Source organism: Furipterus horrens, unplaced genomic scaffold, assembly GCF_987537825.1.
Source record: "Furipterus horrens unplaced genomic scaffold, mFurHor1.1.pri manual_scaffold_5, whole genome shotgun sequence".
Lineage (NCBI taxonomy): Eukaryota > Metazoa > Chordata > Mammalia > Chiroptera > Furipteridae > Furipterus > Furipterus horrens.
Window position 1 is genome coordinate 68,915,086 of NW_028327175.1, and position 22,701 is coordinate 68,937,786.

A 22,701-nucleotide genomic window follows, 5' to 3' on the forward strand; every position below is an offset into this window, starting at 1 on the left:
TTTGTGTGCTAAAATCACTGGATGTCACAAATTTATCAGATAGACCATATTTCATACTACCATGTAAGATTATTTAGTTTCTTGGTTACGGATAGACTCATCAAATTCATCTCCTGTGTCTGACCAGAACTGTACTCAAACCTATTATTTAAAGATGTCAGTCTGCCATATTACATTTCCAGTTATGGCAAGAATAATAAATTAATCACAATATTCACACATTAGACATCTATAGGTTTAAAAACTGGGTTAGATATATCTAGAGAGACACTGGCTCAGCCCATGATATAATAAAAGAAAGAGGAGGCAGGGGGAGTAGTGTAAAATTCTGCATAACACAATTGCATTTTCCAGTTTTGTAAAAACTAAATAGACAAACAAATAACTAAATAAAGAAGGAAATTCTCTTTGTGAAAGTGCACAGAAAAAAATATAGGAAGTCTATATACACTGTTATCCTAATTAGGGGAATGAGATAGTGAAGAGATGGGAAGATTGGTAAAGGAATGGTGAAGGGATAAAAGATATTTGATTTGTTTCAATAGTCATATGATAATGTTATAATTTTAACTAATTCAGTATATCAATAAAGTAAAATCTCCCAAAATGAAAGTTCCAGAATCTTTCTTGCACATGATTCCTATGTCTTACAAATTTTAACACACACAAGATTTCTTTTTTTCTCATAATTTAACCATACTTCTTGTCAGTTATTTAAAAAAAAAATTCTTTCATAAGGCCTTGGAAAGTCAGATGAGACACTAAAATTTAGGTGCCAAGTCTGACTCTCTGAGTTTGCTAAAATAATGTAAAACATTGTAGTTATACCTATCCTTGCAGAGAAGGAAAACTCTGACTCCAAAAAACCTCCGCTGCCTTGCGGCATACCTCTTCAGGGGAAAGGCTAAGGGAGTAAACCCTGACAGAAAATCCGGAGCCGGAGTCCCTAAGGCGGTTTGACGTTGTAGTCAACACCGGCAACTCCTGCGGCGCACCTGAAGCCAAGCTGTATCGACTCCGTCTTTCCCTTGGACCCTTCAGCTGCGAAGAGAGGGGGGGTCTGCTGCATGGGCAACAGCAGACCCTCCATATCACCCTGCCCAGGCTCTGTAGCTTCAGCTTCACTGGAGAGGACACTCCAGCGTCATCGCAAGATGTCGATTCAACACGGGAGGAGACAGATACCGTGTCACTCCCGAGTCGGACTGCACAGCCATTCTCGGCGGTGCAGATAGACTCTTAAGAAGCTACACCATCGTCTCTCGAGACGGACGGCTGCCGACGACGATACCTATCCTTGGTACTAACTTTGTCATTTTCTGGCAACTCATGTAATCTCTTTCAGATCGCTCTTTGTATCTAAAAACAACATTTTTTTAAATTGCATTTACTGGGGTGACATTGATTAATAAAATTATATGGGTTTCAGGTATACAACTTTTAGAAAGGAGTATGATAAAAATAATTTTTAAAAGGGAGAGTGATACCTACCTTCTAAATTTTAGGTTGTGGTAATGTTGTCGAATGCAAACTAATACAAAACATTTCAACTTATTAAAAAGTGAAAATGTCTGCAAGTATAAATCTATAATAATCATGATTTGTTTGTAACGTTTAAATCAGGACAAAGCATGAAAGATTACAGACCTAAGCCTAGGATCATATTTTCAAACTAAGACCAGAAGCTTGGGGAAATACAATTCAAAACAGAATCCCCTCCTAAAAGAAAGAATTTGCAAGTTTCTAAAGGAAATGCTCTAAGCAAATGAGGAGAGAGAAGTCTCTTCTCTTATTGTCTACATGGAGAATTAAGCTTCTTATTTTTAAATTTGTATTTGCCCGTATCCGTGTCATATAAACTCACAAAGGCCCTATGGGATATTTAAATTTTTTTAGAAAACACAGCAACACTGGATATCTGTTGTTCTCTGTACAAATGTTTAGCTTGAGGAATTCAGTCATAACATTTGATTGCCCTACGGCTATTCCTTTAGATGATGTCACACCTTTGAAAAGCTGAGTTTCCAGCAATCCCTAGGATGAAAAGCAAGTACCTATGAAGATTAATGTGGGATAGAAAACAAGGATGGCATCTGGAAGGTTCTGACTCTAAGGTTGAAGAAGTTGTATCCAAGTGGTACACACATTAGTAACTGTAATTATTAAGGATTAAATACAAATATAATTTTTTCAAGTTATGTGTTATTTTTTCAAATAACTATTAACTTTTTAAAAATAAACATTTATTAAAAGTTTGGACCTATCTAATGAATAAACACAACTCTTAACCATTTCTTCAGGTCTAGATGTGCAATAAAATACTCAGACACTAAGTTTGCTGTGAACTAAGAAAGTTTTGGAGTCTTTACTGATGTGGCTCAGCGGATTGGGTGTCATCTCACAGACAAAAGGGTTACTGATTCAATTCTTGGTCAGGGCACATGCCTGGGTTGCAGACCAGGCTGTGGGTGGGGGTGTGAGAGGCAACAAATAGATCCTTTTCTTACACATTGATCTTTCCCTCTCTTCCTCCCTTCTTCCCTTTCTAAAAATAAATAAATAAAATATTTAAAAAGGAAGTTTGGGAACCCCTGTACCAGCACTTAATTTCTGCAAAACTACTGTGCAACGCAGCAGTGAAGCAAACTCACCTCATTCTTTGCCCCTTTTTCCTACACCTTTAATGTTAGAAGAGTATTTGTCTCTTCCACCCTCTGAGTTAAGTGCATATTCATTAGAATGGAAACAATTCTAAAACAATCCTTATCTAGAGCAGATCATGGGTGGCACCAAATTTAGGTTTTGTCTCCCCATCCTTATCCCCTGTGATGTCTTGTCATAGCAATAATAAAACAAATTACTCACATTTCCCCATTGCTCCCTCTTCCCCCTCCCAGCTGATAACCCAGCAAATGATCCCCATACCTATGATTCTGTTCCTATTCTGGTTTGCTTAGTTGAATTGTTTTTACTTTTTAGATTCAGTTGTTGATAGTTGTGAGTTTGTTGTCATTTTAGTGTTCATAGTTCTGATATTCTTTTTCTTAAGTAAGTCCCTTTGACATTTCATATAATAATGGCATGGTGATGATGAACTCCTTTAGCTTCACCTTGTCTGAGAAGCACTTCATCTTCCCTTCCATTCCAAATGATAGCTTTGCTGGATAGAGTAATTCTGGTTGCAGGTTGCCTGTCATCACATTGAATACTGCTTGCCAGTCCCTTCCTGCCTGCAAAGTGTCCTCTGAGAAATCAGCTGATAGTCCTATAGGCACACACACACACACACACACACACACACACACACACGGTAGGCAACTCTCTGCCTCTCTCTTGCTGTCCCCAGGACTCTCTCTTTATCTTTCACCTTTGGGATCTCAATCATAATGCATCCTGGAGTGGTCCCCTCTGGGTCCAGATTGCCCAGGACCCTCCTTGCTTCCTGGACCCTCCTTGCTTCCTGGACCTGTATGTCCATCTCCTTCACAAAATTTGGGAAGTTTTCCTCATTTTTTTTTTCAATTCTTGCTTCCTCATTCTCCACTGGTTGACCGTTTTTTTCTTCCTTATGTTCCAAATCATTGATTTGAACCCTGGTTTCCTTCCCTTCACAACTGGTTTTGCGTGGACTTCCCTTTGTTTCACTTAGCATAGGCCTTCACTTCTTCTCTTATGCGTTTGCTGTACTCAAGCATATCTGTCACGCTTGTGAGCATCTTTATCATGAGTGTTTTAAATTCTGCATCTGTTAGGTTGTCTATCTCCTCATCTGTGAGGTTGGCTATCTCCTCATCACTTAGTTCTCCCACTGGAACCTTAATCTTTTCCCCCTTTTGGGCCATACTTCTTTGTCTCCTCATTGACAGGCTCCTGTGTTTGTTTGCCTCTGCATCCCAGGTAGAGCTGTAGCTCCTGTTACAGTGTAAGGGGTGGAGCCTTAGGGATTCTTCAGTACAGGGTGACCTATTTCACCACGTTGTGGTGTTGTATGTGGGAGAGGAGTCCAAGAGGGAACAATGCCGTCTGCCCAGCACTTGCCCCTTTTCCAGGCACCTCTCCCACTTCTGCACCGGACTGGTGCCTCTGTAGCCACTGCCCTGGTCCTCGTTCCCAGATTGGGTGGGTCTGTGGATGTTCTAAGACCATGGGGGTCCTTTAAACAAGCAGACTCTGCTGAGACCAGCAGTTTCTGCCTCCACCCCAAACCCCACTGGTCTGCACAGTCAGAAACAATGAGGCTTAATTTTCCCTGGTGCTGGGACCATGGGCTACAAGGTCTGGTGAGGAGTTGGGAATGCTTCCCAGGTGTCCCTCCTGAGTTTTTAAAATGTGTGACTATTCTTTCTGCTGGCCTGATGCTGCTGCCACCGCCTCTGCTGCTGCCACCACACCGTGTCCTCTCTGCCCCGACTCTGCCCCTCCTCCCTGTCTGGATGAGTATTTCTTCTTTATATCTTTGTTTGTGGCCTTCCACGTTGTTTGATTTTCTGGAACTTCTGGTTGTTTCTAGTTTTGAGGTAGTTGTATTCCTTCTTAGTTGTGGAGGGAGATGCAGCATGTCTGTCTGTGCCTCCATCTTGGCCAGAAGTCAACAGAGACAGTTTTAATCAAACTAGAAATAACATCTGGGCCTCAGTTGTGTTTCAGCTCCTGGTCAGAAAATCTGCAAAACCAAACTGAAACAAGGCCATGACTGACATCAGGAGCAGTTGTACTTATCAACTACCCCTATCCTAGCACCAGCGAGTCAGTACAGACCACGACCCTGACCATGACCCTCACTCCCTTAGTCATCATGATTAATGTTCTTTCCCCTATGGCACTCATGCCCTAGAAGCTATGGGGGAGCCAGGTCTTTGGGCATTGTTAGCTGCCAGTAGGGGCATGGGCCACTTCATGACATAAACCCTTACTTACTTGTTTAAAACTCTTGTTCATGTCTTATTGGGCTTTGATGTGTACAGGTCCAAAAAAACCCCATCATTCCAGTAACATGACAGCATATTTCTTCATCAATTGAACAGTTATTAATATATAAATCCAGCAATTGCATGACTAGTGAAGAGGATATGACACTGGAAAAGTCTTCAGCTAGACAGGCATAGCCTATTGCATCTCCATTAAAGTTTCATGTGTACAGATTGCATATCTGCAATGTAGCTAATCCTAAGCCTTAAGAGAAAAGAAGAAGGAAAGAAACAGAGAAAGGCAAAAAGGAGCTCACCTGTACACCATTGCACGTGTCTGTGTTCTCTTATAAAAACCAGATTCATGAACCATTGCCAAAGAAGGTCATTCACTTTAACTGGAATGAAACACAATAGCAATGTAATTTTCTTAATCTCCCATATGACTTTCCTTCCATGCTCTACATTTCCATCCCTTATTTCTTTTGTTTCATTTCATGTCTTCTATTATAGTGGCTTTAATATGCTTACTCCCCAATCTCTTATTGGCCCACATTCAAACCATTTACTGTACATAATTAGCTTTAGTGTTTCTGAGCCTGTTATCTCTGCTGTTCTGCTGTTCTGTTCACAGCAGTCTTTTACGAGTGTCTTCTTACATCAGAATCTAAAAGAGTCAAAATAGGATCAATGTCTGTTAAGGATACTGTGGCTGAGTTTTTCACAGTTTCTATCAACTAATTGTTCTATTATACTTTTTTAATTAAAAACACAAATCCTCTGACAGATGTACTCTTTAATTAAAAAGTAATAGGGTAAGTCAGACTAAAACTTACAAAGGGCTCTTATATTACAGATTTCCTAAATCCAAAATCAAATACCAAGCAACCAAAAAAGATATGCTGCATAAAATGTGCTCAGGGAGACCTTAGGAAAAATTGGAACGAAATCAAAGAATTTGCATCCCCCCTGACAAAGACAGCCTTCACATCCCTCTCAGCTTCTTCTGGCCTCAAGGCCCCTGACCTCTCTTAGAACATTTAGAATACTCATAATGTAAATTCTTTCTCTGCTCCTTTGAGATGTTAATATTTTTTAAAAGCTTCTTGCCTGTATAACTTCCTAGGAATGTCTTTTCCAAGCACTTGGGTACCATTCCTTTGAAATGTAGTCATCTAGGAAGACAGCACCACTTTCCTGCCCCTCCCCCCATTTCTGTGGAAGGATAGGAGGCTGATTTTCAGTAGGTTCCATGCTCTGATCTACGTTGTAAAAGTACCTCCATGAAGATAGGAGGAAGCTTACTTTTCTTTTGGTTAAAGCCAGTGGGAAAACATGGATGGCCTAAGATGTCCCCCACTCCCTATTTCTTTAAAACAAAAACAAAGCTTAACAAAACTGCCTTTTGTTTTGTGGAGTTAAGATCAGAAGTTTAGACTGAATTCTGGTCTCTCTTGAATAAAATCTTTTTTACCTGTTGAAATTTGCCCAGCATAATTTTTGCCTTGACACCTTAATGCCTAAAAAAATTATTTTAAACATATTCAAAACCATCTATTTTACTTCATGGCTTTCCCCCAGAACTGGCATTGGCAAATCAGCTGGGTGCTGAGTAGGTGGAAAATAAGAATTCAAGAGAATAAACATTTCCATATTGAGTTTATATCAGCAAAGTGATTCATATTCCAGATTACTAAATTATCATGCTTTCATGAAAGAAATGTTTGAAAATAAAAATTAAGCCAAGAAATTAAATTTAGTATTTTATCATTCTTGATTTTTCCTTCATCCACTTATTTCTTGACTATGTATAGATAATCGGTAAATAAAAATTCAGTCTAGATTTAGATATGACATTCTGTTAATTCTGTTTTCATACACTATAACACAATACATATTTATTGAAGAAATTTAAAACTATGTTTATATGTTATACTTTCCTTGAAATTATAGCCATCCTATACAATATTTGTTGCTAGTTTATAGCATGTTGTCAAGATAGGGGCTGTTTACAGGTTTATAATAGGATTTCTTATGGGCTTAGAATGCAAAAGCAGAGGGAATCTGGGAGTCAGCTGGGTATGGTTATTAATCAAAATGGAAAAACCAAGAGAAGAAAGGAGGCTGACTTGGGGGAGGCAGGGAAGATAGTGAATTCATTTGCTAACACCTGGAGTTTATAATGACTGTGATTTAGCCCAAGGGATAGCTCCACTAAACATGTTACCAAGCAAAGTGGGGTTCATTCACATGGTGCCTTGGTGTAACACCCAACAATTAGTGTTGAGAAAAACAGGTCTTTATCTACAATATTCCAACCTGATGGTGGAGGGCTGTGAGCACTTCAGCTCAGAGCCCTGTTCTCCCACTGGACCCAGCACTTCCCTTACTCGCCAAAAGGCTATAAGCCAAAAACATGCCCCAAAGTTCCCCATTCCTTATCCATCAGCTCTCTCCTTCAGGATATGGGGTATGATGTCATCAGGCCCCACATAATAGTCCAGGAAAGCATGTGCCATGTTGCACTGGATCATGGTGAAGCCCAGGAAGGCACAAGTCCTCAGAAGGCACATGTCCCAAGTTCCAGGAGTCCATATAGAGTCCGGGTCTGCAAAGCAGAGTCTGTGGTGGCTACAGAGTCAACTGGAGCTGGCATGATCAAAACAGCATCATGCCTGCTTTCTTACTAGTCTAGTTCTCATGGCCCCCTTTTGTTCTTTCAGGCCGCATGGCTTACTCTACCTCCTTTCAAACTGCATGGCTCTGCCCCCGCCCAAATGGCTGCTGCTTTATTTTAAACTCTAACCACAGCCTGTGACACAGTAGGTAGGGTGACCAATCATGGCCACCTGTGAAATCTTGCACAGGCCCCATAAACTCTTTTGTCACTATTCTATGGTCAACTCCCCTCCCATCTTCCTGGCACCTTGGAAGGACCATAGCCATTTGCTTAAATAAGACACTAGCTTCCCGCCATAGATACGGAAAGTACCTTAGAAGCTGCACTCCGCCCCCCCCCCCCCATTCCCCAAACCACAACCATGGGCTGTGGGGAATTTGGGGATTGTCTTCTTCCACCCTGTAACATACATTCTCCTGAATATGGGGAGGCCCATCAGGGCTGGAGTTGGGCGTTTAGAAGGGATAAAGGGAGAGAGCAGATTTTCTAGAGAAGGGAGAACCTTGAATTCTCTAGATGTGAAAGAGGAAGGGAGAAGAGATTAACGTGTTCTACAGAACAGGGAAATTAACTGAACAGGCTGCTGAGAAAGACTATCAGAGGGACTCTAATGGAATGAAGGGGCTAGTTTGGTAGAGTACCTTTAAAACAGAAGAGGCTCTTTTCCTTGGAGATGGTACAAAAAACAGGTCAATGTTAATTTGTAAACAGGATATAAAGAGATGTAAATAGAAGCTGAAAGGAGTCCTATTTAATGTCTCTTTCTTTTCTGTAAAGCAAAACGCAGAAACACCTGCAGAAAATGAGGTTGAGATTCATACTCAGAGCTTCTACATGCTTGTTCCACTGCGGAGCTATAGCTCTCACTAAACCAGTTTGGGCATAAAGCTGTGCAAGTCGTTTGTGATCAGGCATTGCTTTGTAACATTATGTCAATCCATCACTTTCTAAATCACTAACACAAGCTGTCATTCTACTGCATAAAAATTCCAGATAGAGTTGTTGAGTCACTCCCATTGTGCATTCTGGTAACTATTTGAACACTCCATATTATATTTCTTTACAGATTTATTGACTGTAAGCACTGGCTTGGGAGGAGTGGTGAGAGTAGGATCTATATTTCTGTATTATCAGCTGTGCTTGACACCAAACTCCTTTACATAAAAAGCCTGGAGATAAAATTGAACTATATTTTAATATAATTGATTAACCACAACTCTATTTACCAAAGTCCATGAGACCTTGAAATATATAGACAAATGGCCTCTCCATGCCTGCCACACAGTTTTTGAAGCTCAGCATAGTTCCCAGCATTAAGTAAAAGGCCAATAAATGTTTCTGGAGCTGAATGTTTTGACTTTTATTTAAATCTTGAGTTGTTTTACTTGTTAACTCTTCACATACCTCAGCATTATTTCACCAATTAGATGCTAAGTTTCTGAGGACAGAAGCTCTGGTCACAGCACTACATATTAAAGCTCCAATTGGATTAAAAAGAAACTTTGAGAGAGACAGTGTTGTGAGAAAACTACAGAACATAAAGCATTTCCTGGCTAGACAAGAAGGGTTTGAGAATTATGAACACACTTGTGTATAATAAAAGCATATAACAAATACAAGTACATATTATCTGTATCTTCAGATTCATTTTTTAAATTGTATTTTCAGGTGGTCTTATAGCTACCAATGGCAGAAAATCCCACTATAATAGTAAAAAAATATTAATAATATTGGTATGTACAGAATTCATGCTTGCCAATGGAGAGACAATGTGGTTGCAATATGGAAACTTATTAGTTTTGGTATTTCTTCTCTATGCTTTAGAAGGATCAACTACTTTTAATGGAGATAATTTAAATAGCTATCTAAAATTCACTCTTGGCCAATATCTGGAAGAAAAACCCATGAAATCAGTAATATGTTCCATTCTATTTCTAAATGAGAAAAAGAAAAACAAAGTAGAAATAGTGAAATTTGCCTGGCAAATAATTTTTGTTAATTACTAAATAATTTCTAACTGGAAATTCTTCCAATTTTCTTCAATGAGAAAATAATTCTGGAAAAATCACTAGAATGATAGGAATAATAATGATAGAAAATGGAAATAAAATATTTACCAAGATATCAGAAATACTTCCCCGTTAAGAAATGGAACAGGTTCTTAAAACAAAGCACTTTTGCTGTGGTAGTAAAAACAACACCGCCACCTGCTGTTAAGAATATAAATTGCAAACCTGTTAAGATACTGAAAGGGTTTAAATTCAATTTTTTTCTTGTGACCAGCACATTTTTATATCTAGTGACTCAAATTTTCTAACTATAAATTTATAAAATATAATTTTAGGATTTAAATAAATATTGGATAAACTCCACAATTAAAAGCTTTGGGCTTTTTTTGTTTGTTTGCTCTTTTCTTTTAAATCTATACATATCCTCAGTGTATTCCAGAGAAAAAAAAAGAAAAATACCGAACTTTAGAAACACAGATACTTGGATTCAAGTTCTATCTCTGACACTTACTAGCTTTTTGGCCTTGAAAATTAAATTTTCCCCGGGATTTAATTGTCTCTCATGTGAAATCACTGTTAGTATTACAGAGAGTATAAAATATGAATACATATAGCACATTTCCACATACCCAATAGATAAGCAATGACTAATGTTTTCAATGAGCAATAACAGCCTCATTTTCACTAGGCTTGCCTGATCTTTGCTATATTTTTGAAAGTGTTTTCATAAGTAGTGTTAGCCAACAAGTTTTGCTGCTTATAACTTTCAGACCTTCAAATTGCCTGTCAAAGACATATAATTATCATTATACCATTTGCTTATATGTATAAAAGGGAAGCCAATAATAGATTGACTTAACCTAACCAAGGCAAAAGTGAGATGTATATAAGACAAGAAAAAGAGAAGAAAAAAACTTTACATACATTTGATACAGTGATTTATTTTTTCCTTTCCTTGGGTAAGCTTCTTCTTTGCTGACAATTAGCAAAGAAACTAGTCACAGTACTCTGCCATTGGGAAGCCAGATGGGTCCGTTGTTCCCATGTTCTTTGGAAGATCTTAAGGATATAGTGGAGGAATATGTGCCAGGACATCTTTGTGTTATGACTGTCAGTGTGTTAAGCATCTCCACTTAATTATGTCAATTTTGCTCCATCTTCCTCTACCAGAATTTCTCACATTATTGCTACAGGATGCCACACACTCAACCCTATTCTTGGATCACTCTATGAAATAACCTGTAGTTAAGTGTCATGCCCACATTATTACAGAAGTGGCTCGTTAATGATGGAAAGAAAGAATTTATCAAGTGCAGTTCTCTAAGTTTTTATTTCTGAAAGGAAGAGCCTTGGGGAAAATTTGAAAACAGGTAAATTGCTTTCCAACTTTCTTCCCCAACTCACCTTACTCCATCACAGAGAGCACATGCTTTCATATTTTCAGAAGCCCCCAAAGTTACCCCATTGTTCTTTCTCTATCCTTTGCTTTCAGACCAAAGTTTTACTGTCTTAGAAATGAAACTAGAAATAAGAAAACATAATTAAATCCCTGACAAAATGTGATTTACTTCTTCAATGTGTTAGTTTCTATTTAGCAGTAACTAATCACGAGTTCACTTTAGAATCACCTAGAAAATTTTTAACAAGTGAATTTAATTGGTCCTGAATGGGGGTTGAATATTAATTTTTGAACCTCCACAGTTGACTTCAATTTCAGGCTTGTTATCAATCACTCAACCCAAACTCAAGTTAATGATTTTCAGAAAGTTAAGGAATAAATTTTTTCACGGGTGAGAAGGAAATGTACTAAAATCATGTTTATTTCCTCTGAATAAGTAAAAGGATACAAAGATAGTAACATAACTAGAAAAGGCGGAACTCATGTGAACCTTCTTATCCCATTGCTACCTGCAGATCCCTTTTGTAGGATCTATTAACTTCGCCCTCTTGACAATATTCCTAGAGATAATCCATAGCCCCAAGGTCATTTTTAAGTATCAAAGGTCTCGGTTCTCTCATGTTCCCAAATTAGAACTGACTTGTAAAAAAGGGTCCTGTTAAGGGAAGGGGTAATAAACTCACTAGGCCTTCTCATATTCTGCATTCTCCCGCAGGGGAGTGGGAGAGAGGCAAAACCCTGACACTACCAAGACCTGCGTGCTTTTCTCTTGACTGCTACTGGCTGATGGCCATGCCCTCCTTTCTGGAAGGCCTCTAATAAAGCTGGCTTAATTATGGGGTGCAACTGTAGGTCCATAGAGACTGCTGAAATGATCAGTTCCCAGACAGGTTGATGCTCTCTTGCGCTGATTTCTTACAGACTTACTATTCCAGTCTCTACAGTTGCTCTACCGCTGGCAATGGAATTATGTCCCGATAAATCCATCGTAAATTTCAAAAATCCTAAATTGGAAATGCACTTAATACGCCCAGTCTCCTAGCATTCCTTACACATGCTTAGAACACTTACATTAGCCTACAGTTGGGCAAAATCATCTGACACAAAACCTATTTTATATATTTTTTAAACGTGTTGAATATCTCATGTAATTCATTGACTACTACACTGCTGGTGAAAAACAGAATGGTTGTAGGGGTGAGAACTCATCCTTAGCCTACGCAGCTGAGAGCACACCGGGCCTGAAGAATGTTGGCAGCATTGAACCCAAACAAAAAGTGCTGCCAACATAGCACACTGTGGAGTATCAGCTGTTGACCCTGCGGATCGCCTTGCGGACTGGGGTCTGCTGCTTGCTTCCCCTGCCCAGCATCGCGAGAGTAGCACACTGCATAGAACTACCCCGGGAAAAAGGTTAAAATTCACAGTATGGTTTCTACTGAATGTTTATTACTTTTCCACCATCATAAAATTGAAAAATCCTAAATAAAACCATTGTAAGTCTGGGACCCTCTGCAGAACCTCACAACAGACAGCTCTTTGGAGCAGTCCCATCGAGACTTACTCAAGAGGGTCCCGTTCTTGACATCTCACGGCATCTCAGGGCATCTCGGGGCAGGGGCAATTCTGGTCTTCAGGTAAGTGCAGCTACTCCTCTAAGGCTTCCTGTCTGTGTATTGTGGTGCCTATGCCTAAGCCAGGAAACCAAATCTGTGTTCCTTTCTTCCCTCAAAATATTGGTGTACATACTCCATTCTCATGCCACTGAACTCAGCAGACATCCAATTGGGGAGGAGATACCAAGCTCCTTTCTTAGAAACAATCTTATCACTAGCATGATTTCCAGCAATTTTTTTAACATTGTTTCTAATATCATTTTCTCTTTATAAATAAACTCTATTGGGGCATGATTTACTTATAGCAAATGCATTATTTTAATATATACAGTTCAATGATTAAAAAAAAACAAACACATTGCCAACACAGGAAATAGTTCTGCAATTAATTACATATAAAATCACCACGGGTCAACTTATCAATTCAAGCTTACTTAAAAATCATTACAAATTGTAAAAAATACATATAATAAAAAATTGTCTTTTAAAAGTAGCATAATACCAACCCATATCCAAAAGTATAAACAATGTTTACAAATTACAGTAGTGTCTATTCTGCCCTATCATGAAAGGAGATATTCTTTATAAATATGTATATTATAAATAAAAGAGACTCACTTCCTTCAAGTGCCAAAATTTTCACTTTGACCATTATTAAAAAGTTTGTAAAACGTATCATGAAATTGAGTACACAGAATACAATAAAACCTTTGATAATTAAAAGCCATTAAGAATGCCAACTATTTAGAGACTTGCTCATCCAACTACTTTTATGTACAGGGTTATTTTCTTTTCTGAAGTGGGAATGTTTTCATAGTTATTCTGTTTCCTCTCTTGCTGTTGTTTCACATCTCTATCAATGAGTTCCTCGGAACTTCCCATTATTTTACATCTAGAAAATTATTCTATTCAAGGCCCCACTTCCACACATCCACACAGAAAGCCTAAACTCTCCTTTAGGTTTGCTCCAACAGGAAGCAGGATTTAAAATGCCTCTGGTCAGGTGGAAGGGATTGATTCTGAATAGAGGTATCCTGTGTTTGTTCCCTGCCGACCTTGCACTCACTGTCTTTTCGGTTGCTATGAATTTCCTGCTTCCCAAATTCCTGGGTTTTTGACTACACGCCTAACCTTAACCTCTGGTTTTATATGTTCCTGGTTTAAGTTTGCCTGTTTCTCTGATTACTGACCCACCGTTCCTCTAATTCTCTAATAACCAGGTGTGCTTGCTTGCCTAATTCATCCTTCTTGCATTTCAATTAATAAATGCTACTAGTACTTGAATCATCACTGGCCACAGATTAGCATGAAACATAATCTCAAATTCTGTGAATTACTAGTGCTTCTGATCCTGGCTTCCTACCAGGCTTTTACTCTGTTCATTATTCTGATCACAGTGTATATAACACACTGCTTGTAAAAAAGCTAACCTTATTAAATTAGTAACTTTATTTCACAAAAATTTCTAATAGGTTTGAATGAACATTTTTCTTAATCAGTAAAATTCTTCACCAGGCATGTTATTTTTGTTGATGTTCACTGATCTAATTTCTCCACATTCTGAGTAGACAAAAGTTGGCTGAGGTCTGACCTGAATGAGTGGAGTGTTGTAATGTTACCAGACATTTGAAGCACTTTATCTATCAAATAAATGGATCAGTTAAAGAGTAGAGTTTGTTTTAACCAAACAATAATAGGGCATGCCAACTTATAAGCATAGCACTGTTTTAGCACTATAAGTAATGTACCAGGTAATCAGGTTTTTAAATGATAACAATTAAAGTACTGAGTATCTAAATATTAATCATTTATTAAACATCTTTTCAAAGAAAACCAGTAAAAGCACCTAAGTCATTTTAAAAAATAAACTTTTTTGTATCTAATTGGCACTTTTCTTTGCTGAAGCTGGTACTTTCCTCTGGAAGCTATGTAACTGAATAACACTATCACAGATTCATATTAAGAGGTTAAGTGTTATAAATCAGCAATATCAACAAATTACTTCCTGGATTTTTTTGAGTTAAAGTGAAAATATGTATATAAAATTCTGATATTTCTAAATTCACTATATGCCAGAACACAAAGCAGATAATTAACCTATATTCTAATAGTTCTGTAAATTTCTGCGATCAAGACACATTAGTATATGTAAATTAAAAAAATGTCATTTAGCTGGTTTTAAATTCATGGTCTTTCGATAATAGTTTTTGAAAATCATCACACATAAATTTAATTAAATTTTTACACCATAAATTTTAACTAATCATTGGGTTTTTCTTTTTTCTGGCTTAGTTTATTAGTTGGAAATTTCATACCTAGTCAATGGGAAATGTCTGTGTGTGTGTGTGTGTGTGTGTGTGTTCAGGCTTTTGGTGGATTTTGAAGGCACCAGTCTGTTTCTTACATTAAAACAAAACAAGTAAGAGTTTATACATATACAGAAAACACATGGAATTATAAAACATCCATTTTGTAAATGATTGTCCATATTAAGTAGATAATGCTGTGATGGCCATGTGCATTCTTATAAGTGGAGGCCAATTTTCCAGCTGTAAAACAGTCTCTTCTTCTTCTATGTCATCCTTCATTCCCTGCTTTGTTGAAGTCACATTCCACTGCCACAGTAGTCCCAGCTGTATTTGAATTTTGATATGATACATCTGTGTCTAATGGTGGTGGTTTATACAAAAAGACCGCAAGTCCATTGAAGAAAATGGTAATAATTTTACATGTAACACCTAAATATAAAAAAAAAAAATTAATCATGCACTTGGGACTTTAATTATTAAAGAAACCAATTCTCATCGGGAAATTCTTCACAACTAGAAACTCACTATGTTAAAGAGTGGTGTATAGGCATTATAGTTCTGTTTTATTTATTTTATCCTCACCCAAGGATCTGTTTTTATTGATTTTTAGAGAGAGAGAAAGAGAGGAAGAAAGAGAGAGAGAATGCGATTGAGAGAGAATTTTCATGTTCATGATGGAAAATAACTCAAAAGTTTTGAAGTTCTTAGGAGAAAGCCTCTGTGAGAATATATCACATTTGATACTTATCAAATTTACTTTTAAGTATCAAATAAAAATATGAAATAGCATGATTCACTTCACAAGCTTGATTTGTTTTCAAAGAGCTCAGATTTTGAGCTCACTTATATGAAGAGAAATTAGTTCTGGCCACAGCACAAGCATTTAAGGTCCAGTCAAATAAGTTAAATGGCCTTACAATGTAGTTTTCGCAATGTAGCTACTTTGTGTTCATCATTAATATTTTACTCAAAATGTATAGTTGAAAAACAGGAATGCTCAACAAGCTAAGTATTTCTAGGTCTAAAAAAAGATTAATTACATAAGTACTACTATTATGTTTTTGAAAAATTTAAAGGCATATATGTTTTGAGGGAAAAATTCTCATTATTCACACTAGGAAAAGAAATAGTTATCTCTATCTTTTGTTGAAAGAATACACACATAATTAAAATTTTAAACACAAAAACACATCGAATAAAAAAATGTTTTTTAGCAGGTAAAAGTGGTAGGAAGATTAATTTTGCCTATTCTGATCAATATTTACTCTCCATTTTTTAACTTATGTATTTATTTCTTCCATGGATATTTTATTACTTTGTCATCATACATTCAAACAGCATACTCTGGGTTCAAATACATGTAAGAGCAATAAGCTATCTTGATAGCTTGCTAAAATAATTGTGATCACACTGCAATGAAAATCAAACATGTAATTCTTTTTTCTATCTAGGATTTCTGTTTTAAAATATTCTAATTTCTTAGGATGTTTTAAAATTTTTTATCTTACTCTTACAAAATATATGCATTACTCTGCTTCATTAACCTTCACTTTTATGTATTGCGTAACCAAGACCATATAAGACAGACTGCCAAAAGCAGAAAAGGTTAAATATCATGGCTAATCTTCTAAACTTATAAAAAGATTTCTTGTAAAGTGCCTTTGAGCCAAAGGGCACTTGTTACTCAGCTCTATGTGCTTTCCAGAGCCTAGGTACTAGATGAAATCATTCCAGAGTTTCTAAGAATTCTCCTTCAGTTTTTGTTAGACTTCTCAAAAAGAGTTTGAGAGAAGTTGTTAAAAGAAAATTATATGATATGTGATATAATGAAAGTTAAAATTTTATTCTCTTCTATTTTAGACTGAGTATTGCAGACTCCAGGTAAAGCCTTTTATTACTTGCTGATAACTGATCTCTGCTTCGGGACTCTAGGACAGCCCAAAAGTGTAGACTGAACATTTTAAAACCTTTGTAATAATAATTAATTTTTTCTCTTGACATCATCAATTTAACCTGAAGTTATCAGTAAGTCACTACTTACTTATGGCCACTAGCATATGGGCCATCTTGATGTTATCATAAATCCAACAAGCTCCTTTAATTCCACATTCATTAATATCCCAGAGAACACATGTGCTGTCTATTGCGACACCAAAAATAATTGGTCCAGGTATTGAGCCTAGAAGAATTATATGTGAAATACACATGGGTAAAGATTAGTTTATAGTTATAGGTTTTTATGTTCATGATTATCCATATATTTTACATAAATGAGAATAGGTATTAAATTTATCCATTTAAGCAAAAATTTACTGACTTTGGCTTACTATTTATACTTGAAGGCAACGCAAGCAGCAATTCTTTAAAAAGTCATAATGTATAACTTTTAATGCATTTGAGTTATTCAAGTTATTCTAATACTCAATAACTAATTTTCTATAGAAAAATATGTCTCCATTTGCAAATCAATCAGTTCACATACAACTAATAGAAATATAGGCAAAAATTCCAAAATAATTATACATAATTATATATTATTAATCCATTAAAAACTAGTCTAATAAAAATCTCTAGCATATATTGCACTAATATTTAGTTAAGTAAATATTTTCATTCACTGCTTTTCTAATTTAATAAATGTGTCTTTGAAATTAACTATTATACTTTTTAAAAATCTAAATAAATTGTTGATGCACAAAATAACAGCTAAAACAGTGTGTGTGTTGTATGTTGTGTCTATGTGTACAGATACATATACTGACATGTGGAAGTGCATGAGAATGTACATGTTTACCCACAAACATTAATCTAACATGCCTAGTGCTATCTGAAACACACACACCTGAGGTTAGAAGGCACAAAATTAAGGAACTTTCATATGGACAATACAGTAGTGAGTGCTGGGAGGAGAGAGGCATAAAAGGACTAAATGGTAATGGAAAAAAAAATACAACAAAGAATACACTACACAAAAAAAGGAACTTCCAATTGTAACAAATAAAATAAGCAATTTGAGGTGGTATTGCTTAGACAAAGGTTCCAGCTGCATCCAGCCTATTCTTTCGTGACCTGTGGCATGGCAGAGTCAAAAGACCACTGGACTGAGTGAGAAGACTGCTTTCCTACTCTCATTTGCACCATTAATTGTGTAACTGTGGCCAAATCCCCAAATCTCTCAGGGCCTTCACTTACTCGTCTGAAAAATGGGAAAGGTTGTTCAGGTGACCACTAATATTTCTATGTTTTAAAAAAAATTATCGTAATATTATACGCATAATATTGTGTAAGAATACACACATAATTATGTGTATAATATAATGTTTTCTTTTTCTTACTACAACTGAAACCTTATAAAATTTTCTGGTATAAATTCTTTCTCCCATTAATTCTTAACTATTTCAATTGCTGATACAACATAATCATGCCCCAAATGGAGATAAATTAGGAAGAAAAAAATTACAGTAGTTATAAATAAGATTTTATCATAATTTATGTTGGTAATAGGTTTTATATGAATAGAAATAGGTCTCTATTAGAAATGCATTGACGATCATATATTTCAAATAAATATGATATAATGTTTAAGTTTTACTTGCAACAGAATTGGAAACAATAGTTAATCAAGTAGGCAAAAAGTAAATTCATTATTTTCTTATGTGATATACAAAAAACACTACATCTTGAATACTGGCAAACAGCTTTCTTTAATGATAATTATGTAGTTTTCTAGCACATTTAAATTAATTGCTTTCTTGGTACATACCAAAAATGAAAAAATCAGTAACACTAATGAACAAAAATAATCAAATTACTAATGAATTAAGGAAAACAGCATACCTAATAATCGAAGCACCATAAACTGTATTCCCAATGCTAGAGACCGTTGCCTTTGATTAACACACCTAGAGACAGTAAATACACTTGAGGCCAGAAATAGTTGTACAGTACATTCACTTTTTGAGCAAATTCGTTTTTATACCAGGATGCATTTCTAGGTTAAAGTAAATATTATGTGCATAAAGAAACAAATTATTTGTAATAGTTTATGTACAGTTCAAACTTTCTGGAAATATAGAAGGAGAAAAATGTTTTGTGAACTAAAATACTGCAAAGAATCAAATACATGTTAACAAATACACTGAAAATGTATGAATTATAACAAATGTAAAGGGAAAAGACCTATTTTTGACTACTGCTGAATTCACATGTCACATGACTTAACTCTCAAGCAAATAATTTTTACTCTCTTACTAACTTTGAGACAGATATCATACCTATGGGATAAGAGTACAAGTTTGAGACGATGTGAAACGGTTGCTGAGGCTCAATCTGATATAACAATAACTCTTTAAGTAATGATTGTCTAACATGAATGGGACATGATGCTGGGAGTTAGATATGGCTTAAGAGATCAGCTAGTCCTCCAAAACATATTTGCCATTGAAAGGTGACACAGATAAATTTTTTCAAAATAAATATTTTTTACAAAAATCTGAGCATTTAAGGTTTTTATATTTAAAAATTATTTATTATAGTTGGCATACAATATATTTCGGGTATATAACATAGTGAGATTTGACATTTATATACCATATGATGTGATCACCACACTAAGTCTAGTAACCATATGTCATCATGCAAAGTTATTACAATATTGTTGGATATATTTCCTGTGTTGTACACTATGTCTCCATGGCTTATTCATTTTGTAACTGAAAATATGTACCTCTTATTCCCCTTTACCTTTTCCACTTATCTTCTGACCCTTCCCCCACCCCTTGGAAATCATCAATTTGTTTTGTTTCTATGAGTCTGGTTTTTTTGTTTTTTGTTTTTTAGATTCTATATATAAGTGAAATCATGAGGTATTTGTCTTTCTCTGACTTACTTATCACTTAGCACAATATCCACTACATCCATCCACACTGTCACAAATGACAAGATTTCATTCTTTTTTATTGTTGAGTAATATTCCACTGTATATGTAAGTATATATGTATGTAGTATGTAGTATGTATGTATGTAATCAAGCACATCTTTATCCACTCATCTATTTATAGACAACTAATTGGTGTGGTAATTTGAGAATGGGGGGTGGGGAGTATAAGGGGACTAAATTATAATATAAAAAATACAATAAAATTTTTAAAATAAATAAATGAAATGAAGAAGTGAAAAAACATCCAGTTGAAAGTTTGCAGAGGCAATGAATAGACATTTCTCTAAAGAAGACATAGAGATGCTCAGCATCACTAATAATTGGAGAAATGCAGATCAAAACCACAAGGAGTTATAACCATACCGGTCAGAAGGACTAGTATCAAAAAGTCAACAAAACAAGTGCTGGCAAGTATGTGGAAGAAATCGAACTCTTGTGCACTGTTGAGGTTGTAAACTGGTGCAGCCACTATAGAAAACAGAATGAAAGTTCCCCCCAAAATTAAAAATAGAACTGCCATACTACACAGCAATTCCACTTCTGGGTATTTTTTTGAAGAAATCCAAAACACTAAACAAAAAGATATATGCACCCCTGTGTTCACTGCTGCATTATTTACAAAGCCAAAATAAATTTTTAAAAACATATTCTCTATTCTCTAAATGACTGCAACTTTCCATGTAGTATAATATTAAGACTATTTAATGTTTTTATATGGAGTCTCTAAAACTTCCATTTGTCAAAAAGTATGTGAAAAGGTATCAAAGAACCAAAACTGAAAAGGGAAAAAGCCAGAGTTTGTTACAAAAGAAATAGAAAGGCTGAAGCGCTTATGGGAGGGCAGATAGGAAACATTTTTACAAAGTGGTATAGAAGGCAGAAGAGCAACTAAAAGCACAGAACACTGTGAAAAGCCAGGTGACAGCTAGCTTATCTATTAGCGCTGTTTACAGGAAGGTTTACTATCATAGCACCTGCTGTATAGGGTATAATGCATGTCATTCTGATTCTGACATAGATGGAGTGCACTGTATTTCCATCAAACTCAAATACAATTGAACATATTTCCAGCTTACAGCCAAAACCTCATGAAAGAAGCAGATAAACTAACATCAAGCATATAACAGGTGGGTAATGTTAGGACACTTTCACATACGTGATTTTATTTAAACCTCACACATCTGAGACTCAAGGAAGTAGCATTTTTAATAGCATCAAACTAATGATCTTGTCAGGGCTGAATTGGCATTAAAATCAGAATAAACCGCAAGTGAACCCCTGAGTCCACTTTTTTTTTTCATTCACTATGTTGCCTTAGGAATGGCAAATTTCAAACTACAATACATACCTTAGGATGGACACAGTTATAGGAGTACCAGCCATAAAGGTAAAAACAATTGCAGCAAATAAAACACCAAGGAATACAGGCAAATTTGTACATCGAGTTTTACATTTTCCAGCTTTAGCTTCAAAGTCAAAACTTGCTGCAGGAGGTGTTAGTTCTGTGTTCATTTCAATACAGGAACAGTTGTAATATACCTAGAATATTAGACATAAAAATACCAAAAGTGTCTATCTTGAGAACATGTTTTATCATTGTCAATTAGGTGATATCTAGACATGGCTCCCTTACAGTCTTAGTACATACACAATGAAGGATGCTGAGAAAGATGAATTAACCCGAGGAAACTAAGCTAGGGAAAACAAATAGCCATGTTCATGAAGTAGAATCATCTGTGTTTGACATTTGTGTCCATTACCTCAATTTGTAACCTATTATTGATTCAGGACTTACAAAACAAATTCACAGGAATCCAATAATTACATTATCACACACATTCTAGGCTGCTTAGAATTGATCATAATTGTTCAAATAATTTTCCTGCTTTCTTCTTTTCCATTATAGGAAAGTCCCCCCCCCCAAAAAAAAAGCATGCACAGTGACAACCTCTCCATTGCACCACTTTACAAGAACAAACACTATAATTTAAACACGGGATTCAGTAAAATTAACTAATATGTCACAAGAGTTTGGGGGGAAATGCTCCTCTCTACAAATAGAAAATTTGTAAGTCAAACAACTTGCTTTTCCTAAGCAGTCCCTAGAAGACAATTTAATGTTTAAAATGGCAATTATAGTATTTAGTAAAAGAACATGTAAATATCAAATTAATCATATCAAAATAACCAATACCATTTCAAGGATGTTTCTTATATTTACTTAGTTATTCTTGATTTTCTTGTACAGAATAATATTTGTATCTATAAATTTACTTTGTAAAACCCTTCCAATAACTTAACTTCCATGTCATAATTTTCTAATTAGAGTAGTCAATAGAACTTATTGAGCTCTGATTCTATGACATACATCATGCTCTTTTATAACTGACACAAACATCTAATTTCCTAAACCTATTTTGAAACTGAAGCAATACTAGATGTCCACTGGTGTAAAGGTATGATAACCCTATGTTTGGGGATTTAAAAATATTCCTGATGTCTTCTATTAATTTTCATAGTCACATCATGGTAGTGATCTAAGGATTAAGATTACACTTAGTCATGTCTATCAGGTCTACTATGACTCAACCTGGCCTCTTTTTTGTTTTTGTTTTTAACATGTTTTCAATGTCCTTAGATCATTTAAAAATCTGTTAGCCAGGTAATATAAAAAAAATATATACATTGTTTTTCACATTCTGGTTTACCCTCAGTAGGAAGATCAAATCCTAGTCTGTTGAGATAAATGTTTATTTATTACCTGCAAAATTACTACAGATGTGCATATATTGCACAAACATATTTATGTGTGTACATATGAACACATAGATGTGTATAACCA

The 22,701-nt window shown here is 35.8% G+C and overlaps 1 protein-coding gene across 1 annotated transcript in view; it reads right to left on the reverse strand.

The window, feature by feature from the left end:
* Window positions 1–14,397: 14,397 nt before the first annotated feature.
* Window positions 14,398–22,701, reverse strand: part of SLCO4C1 (solute carrier organic anion transporter family member 4C1) — a 69,854-nt gene continuing 61,550 nt past the window's right edge. Inside the window, exons 10-13 of the mRNA XM_090276524.1 lie at window positions 21,208–21,398; window positions 18,758–18,822; window positions 16,962–17,099; window positions 14,398–15,349 (exon numbers count right to left, since the gene is read on the reverse strand). Of these exons, the coding sequence (XP_090132650.1) occupies window positions 15,189–15,349; window positions 16,962–17,099; window positions 18,758–18,822; window positions 21,208–21,398 (555 nt within the window). The 3' untranslated portion in view covers window positions 14,398–15,188. The remainder of the gene's footprint in view (window positions 15,350–16,961; window positions 17,100–18,757; window positions 18,823–21,207; window positions 21,399–22,701) is intronic.